Source organism: Brugia malayi (assembly GCF_000002995.4).
Source record: "Brugia malayi strain FR3 genome assembly, contig: Bm_v4_Chr3_scaffold_001, whole genome shotgun sequence".
In the NCBI taxonomy this organism is placed as follows: Eukaryota; Metazoa; Nematoda; class Chromadorea; order Rhabditida; family Onchocercidae; genus Brugia; species Brugia malayi.
The window spans coordinates 4,653,961-4,660,190 of record NW_025062477.1 but is presented as its reverse complement, the minus strand read 5'-3'; the positions used below and the strand labels follow the sequence as shown (position 1 = coordinate 4,660,190).

General features: G+C 30.5%; 1 protein-coding gene across 1 annotated transcript; it reads left to right on the top strand.

Annotated features, from left to right (window-relative positions):
* Positions 1-275: 275 nt before the first annotated feature.
* Bm7191 (Uncharacterized protein) lies at positions 276-4,824 on the top strand (the record flags this gene model as incomplete). Its single annotated transcript, XM_001897289.2, has 14 exons — positions 276-407; positions 631-778; positions 1,116-1,342; positions 1,549-1,645; positions 1,792-1,874; positions 2,094-2,216; positions 2,447-2,582; positions 2,833-3,005; positions 3,109-3,264; positions 3,423-3,570; positions 3,678-3,787; positions 3,922-4,008; positions 4,232-4,327; positions 4,615-4,824. 14 exons carry the CDS (start codon positions 276-278, stop codon positions 4,822-4,824), a joined length of 1,926 nt encoding a protein of 641 aa, XP_001897324.1.
* Between the last annotated feature and the right edge of the window lie 1,406 nt (positions 4,825-6,230).

The following is a 6,230-nucleotide window of genomic DNA, read 5'->3' as shown; positions in this document are numbered from 1 at the left end:
CATAATTTCATTGTAATTTATTATTTAAATGACTTAGGTTTACTTATTATATCCTTTGTTTCCACTGATTTTAAATAACACCTAACTATCAGTGTAGTCTGTTCACGTTCCTGGACTATTAGCTTATTATCTACCTTTCCATCATAGTTTAATATATTCTAATAATTGTTTCTATGCTTTTTTAAATATATTCCAATCATTATTGGAAATGATATGATTTATTTGCTATACTCTTTGTAAATTTTTACCCAGTACTTACTTTTTTCTTAGCAGTTATGATTTGGTATTGGTTTACGATATTACCAGCTGTGTTAGTGAATTGCTACGAATTTAAATGTGGAAAACAAATAAATGGATCACGTAAGGATTTGCTTCCAAAAACTTTGGCATTGAATGGTAGTTATAAGGTAAGCTTATGTTATATATAGGATATATTGCTATATCATTTCTGAATATTTGAAGTCTGATAACTGATTGCTTGACTGATTGATGCTTGGGAAGAAATGTTAAAAGCAGTTCTTTTTTAGGCGACAGCTGAGTAATAGTTGGAATGTAGCTATATTTTAGCATTATATTGATCCACTTGTTTATTTATCTTATTTTTTTTTTCCGAGAATTTATGCATTGTAGACAGTGGTTCGACGCACCAATTGGCTTACAAATGTAACAAGTTTGATTACCGAAAGGCATACAGCAAATGAAACTCACATTACGATCGAATCGCGTTACACTGGCACAACTCATTTCATTCTGGGAAGCCGCAATTATACCTATAATGGTAAGAATAGTTTTTTTATAGAAAGAAAAATTTTTTTTCCAAGAATTTTATTTACTTTTTTATGACGATGTATTTGGTGGTTTATCAATCAAGTCAATATGATTAATGAAAAGTAAGAGTGTTTGGAAAAGACTGCTATTTATGTAGGACTGGAGAATCTGTCATTATATAGAGTGGTGAGATTCTGAACGTTCATGCAGTAGTAAACTTGCTTGATTGGTTTTAACTTGTTTTATTTCATGATTCTTTTATTTATATCGTTTCGAATATTATTTCCTTTAAATTTTAATTTTTTGTTTTCTTTTTCAGAAGCTTATTTTCAGAAATTAATTTTCAGAAACTTCATGTGCGGCTTTACCAAATGTTACAGCACTACCAGCAATATATTTACAGCCACAGCTTGCGGAAAGCTACAACTTTACTATTATAACAATGGCTGAATTGATAAAATCCATCATTTACGCCAATTTCAACCATGGTCATTTGCGGAATAAAACAGAAGTTGGTGGAATTGATGCAGTTTTATGGCTTGGTTGTCATAAAAGAAAGAATAGAACGTTACAGGTAGTGTAAGTTGAAATCTTCTATTAATTTCAACTTTTGAATAGTACGCAGTGTGAAAGACTAACTCTATTTCCAGTTACCCGAGAAGTCTGATAATGATTCCATTAGCATGATATTGCGAATATTTTAGTTTAACTTTTATTGCAACATATGTTAAGAATAAGTGAAGTCTTTGCTTGCGCATTATTTGAAAGAGTGCACTTTAGTTGGAAGCAGCATATGCAGGTGAACATTCTCAGAACTCATACTCCTCAACCGTTAAAAATCCATATATTTTGTCTTTGCAGCTGGCTACTTTTAACGGTATGTTCTTGAAAATATGTCTTTTGTTATTCTCAAACTTTTGTATCTTTGAGACTTTTTAATTCTCTAATATTTCTGCTGATTTTATACTTTCTCTTTAAACATAGTTTTATCAGCTTATTGATGCTATCATAATTTTGTTTCAGATACTAATTTAATATTAACTGGGCATGATTCTCTTGAGATTACACAACTTGAGATGTTAACTGGTGCACAGTTGGAGACAGAAGTGAGCATTTTGGCTGCTTCTTTTAAAATTCTGTTTATGCTCTCATCTTAATATTTTTGTCATTTTCCATTTACTAGCAAGTAATGTCCCGTTACAGTTTATCAAATTTTCTTTTCGATTTTTTTAAGCATGATCTTTTTTGGAAGCTGATTAGTTCGTTTGAAAGGTTTGAAAGGTCATAATTCTGAAAAGAATATTAATGTTTCAAAAATTTCTCAGCTACCGGAAGGATTGTACTGCAGCGGTTTCCCTGCAACCAAAAGATCTGCCATATTCCCGAATAAATTTGAAATGTCCTTTGATTATATTGATGTTGATGGCAAAGTCGTTCACGACATTGATGTAAGTTACAATAAACTTTTATAAAATTATTGTGTTGTCTTTGATTTTTTTTCAGAATTAGGTTTTTCAAAAATCTTGAGAGTTGCAAAGAAAAATTTTCTTCCTAACTGTCTGAAATTCCTTTTCTGATAATGCTTAAAAATTGGATTCTCAAATTGTGCATCAACTCCAGGTTTTTTTTGATTTAGTAAATGACATTGTATTTTCAATGTTTATTCATATTTCTGCAGATGTATTACAATGGTAATGAACGCATATTTTGGATGCATTTAAATGCTCGGTCAGGGAAAATTACGCCTTTCATTGGAAATGCAACAATTCCCGAAGGAATCACCAACATTCATGTTATTCATGATTTCCAATACGGTTCGTTAGTTAAAGACAGAATTTCGATTTTTTCGTTGGAATTCAAATTTGAGAGTTAAATGAAAATTAGTGGAAAACCGAACTTTTCGGGATTTCGAAAAATACAACTGCTTGCCAGTAATAGTAATGTATAAAGTTTAATATTAATTAGGCTGGTGATTTGAAGTACAAAGTTTTGCACCTTTTTGTTAAATGCAGCACATTAATATTCATAAATAAATTAATAAAACAGGTTTTTTATGATTTGCAGGACTTCAGTATTTGCTAGATGGAGACAATAATGTTTGTAGTTCTGTCTCAGCAATCGATGCAAATTTTGGCGATGTACAAACGGTGAATGCATCAACGAAAGAAATTGATTTGAAGAAACCAACGCAACTATTCTTGAGCTCAAATGACTCAGTATTCTATTATGCGGGAAAAGTGAGGATTTTGTGTCTTCGTTTTGTAATTCAATCCAAAATATTGGATTCTTTCAATGAAATTCGTTCCACAAATTTTCGTTTGAATTTATAAAAATTTTCAGCGAATAGTTGATGATATACCATTGGATGTTTATGTTACAAAAGTCGGTAATTCAACTACAACCTCAACAGTTATTGAACTGCTTTACACGACGGGAAATTGGGTTGTGGAAACAGCTGCGGCACCTTTTCTTCATTCAATAATCCAATACCATATGGTATTTTAGAAATTAAAATTTGAACGAGGTGTATTATCTAAAAATAATTTCCATCCCATTCGTTGGCTGTATGTACAATTATTAATAAAATTTGCATTACACAACTTTAGTCATTAAAAGTATTCGTCAGGAATTTCTGATGTATTTTTTTTTTTTAGAACGAATCAGGCAAGAAAACGAAAACGGTAATTCGTCTTCATTCATTCAAAAATGATTCAGAAGACGGAATTTTGCAGACCTCACTTTCCATTTATCCGTGCCTTAAACTTGTTGAAGACAGTTATCTGTATATCAATATCAAGAATAGTAAGCAACCTCAATTTTTGAGTGGTTTTCTTATATCAGATTGAAAACATTATTTTCATTTATTTTTACACTGAAATCGTTACTTATGTATTGGTAACTTCTTTAAGCGACGCTGAAAAATTTGGAAAGTTTTGGAATTGGAAGAGTTCGAGAAGGTTTGCGAGAAGCTGTAGCACATGTTGCTAATGTTTCTGTGCTCCGAATTGCCAATTTCTTCGTTAGCTAAACTTTTTTTTTTAAATGATTTTTCCAATTTTAATTCTTTGAAATAGGTGCATATTTGTAGCCTTGATATTTCCTTGAGCAAATGGCTAATTGTGTTTTTATGCTAGTTAGACAACATCATTTCAGTTTAAGCAGATTCAAGAGAACGTTGTTGCATTCTTCGTTGTTGGTGAAGCATCTGGTGTTAAACCAGCAAATGCATGGAATAGATCCGTAAATATTTATGTATTTCTGTTTTGAGTTAGACATTTTCTTAACTCATCCAAATTCTTGGGCTGTTCCAACACTATCGTCATGGAATTCTTGAAGAACTAAAAAATAATTCTTTATTCGTTATCCAATGTTTTTTTTTTTTTTTTTTTCAAAAGTTCCAATAATGAGTTTTGGTACAAGTTAAATTTCATTGATAAGCTCTCTAAAAACTTTGTTATTTTAGAATGAGACAAGTGCTGAGTCAGCTGTTAACCTACTAAATGCAACATTGAAGGAAAAGGATATAAAATTCCCTATTTTTATTGGTCATCGTATGGTGGTAAGGATTTCCTTCTTTTATAATCACAATGATAGTTGTTTTATACGAAATTCTATATAAATGAAAAAGTTACGTAAAGATATTTTAATTTATAGCATATTGTACACGAACATACAAGTTTTTTGAAGAGTGACAATGTTCATTTATTTAACAAAAGACATCCATGAGACTGATTGGTTTTTCATTTGATGAATTTATTGGCTAGTAGAATGTCCCACTGTACACTTCCAAATTTTTCCTAAGTAAAATGTTTCTTTCATTATTTTTCTTTCTTTGGTTTTTTTTAGATGCTCAGTCTTTCAAAAGCAAGTTTGGGTATCATCCCATCAGTATGGGCGCCGTTGCCGTTACCCACTTTTCGTGGTTATACAGGTGGTTCGATGTTTGTTCTTGGCTTCTTTATGCTTTTGCTTGGTGCAGCATTTGGTGTTGGCATTGTGTATTTTATTTGGAAGCGACAACGTTTCAGTGGTCTTGCTTATCAAGTATTTGAGTAAAAATATTTTTTTGATTTGTGCAGTTTATGGTTTTCTTTCCTTGCTCAATATTTCTCCTTTTCAAAAAAAGATGTTAAAATTATTGGGGAATTATCAGTGATACATTTTTTCACTCTATTAAATGAAACTAGATTTAGTATTTTAAATGTCTGATTATTTTTGGTCCATCTTCAAAGCTTTTTTCTAGCTTTTTATCAATTGTGCACTTAATTTTCTTTACTTGTACAGGCTTCACGGTTTCAGTGATACTTGAAAAATTTTCTTTCCTGTTTCTTTTTTTTGTATTTCAAATATTCAAGCTTTAAAATGGTTATTTCCATTGCAACCTTCTCACTATATATCATTCGTGTAGATCAAGCTGGTATATCAAAAATATCACTTTTCTTTTTGCGAATTTCAATTCTGGATAGAATGTAACTTTACATAATTTAAATTTATTGAGTAAAACATAAGTATATCATTAATTGTTTATATTTTTCAGGCTTATCACTGCAAAATCCTATAATTTTTCATCTTTGGCTTTTACTTCATGTTTGAATTTTTTATCTTCATCTTTTAACTTTTATTTCCAGAGCGTTTCATCCATTTATTTGCATCTGTTGCATATCGTTTTTGCATGCTACTGAGAAAGGTGCTAGCAAAAACTGTAAATTTATTCTTTAATGTAATACGAAATTCCATAAAATGCTAACTCATGGGTGAATCAAAAAGAAAAAAATTATTTTTCGGTATGATACTCATAATTCATTTTGTTATGCAGTATCCCTCCAATTTCATCTATATTTGTTAGCATTTGATTTTATTGTGGTTGCAATAACTTTTATCAATTATTATTATTATTCATTCCTTGCAATGGCAATGTAAACTGCTGCAACAAATTACTTCGGTGTTGATGCTCTGGTTAGTATTCATTTTACTAAAAACTTCAAAAATATAGTTCTTTGTCTTTTTCGGAGTTTAATTTTCATCATTTCATGCAGTTTGAATATAGTACCAGTTAAGTGGAAACTTTTACAAACCAGTGTTAATTTAAAATTGTCCTGCACATTAACAGTTTGAGGGAATTAGATTCACCTTATTACCGGATTTCATAAGATGGGTTATAATTTCTAAATTAAGAAGTTCAAACTGCTTTTTGATTCATGGTTTCTTGTATTAAATGGAAGGTAAACGATCCTGTACTGATTATATATTTTGAGTTAGCCTTCCTTTGCAGTTTTTGAATTATTTATAGTTCACAATGAAATATTTAATATCAATGTCAACATTGTTGCACGTTCAAGGGCGTCTTATATCATTATTAATAAAAAATTTGCTTACCTCGATCAGTTCATGGAATGGTATATAACCAATATTGAAAATTCGAAATGTATGCATGGATTGATGTGCTTGTTTGCTTGCGTTAT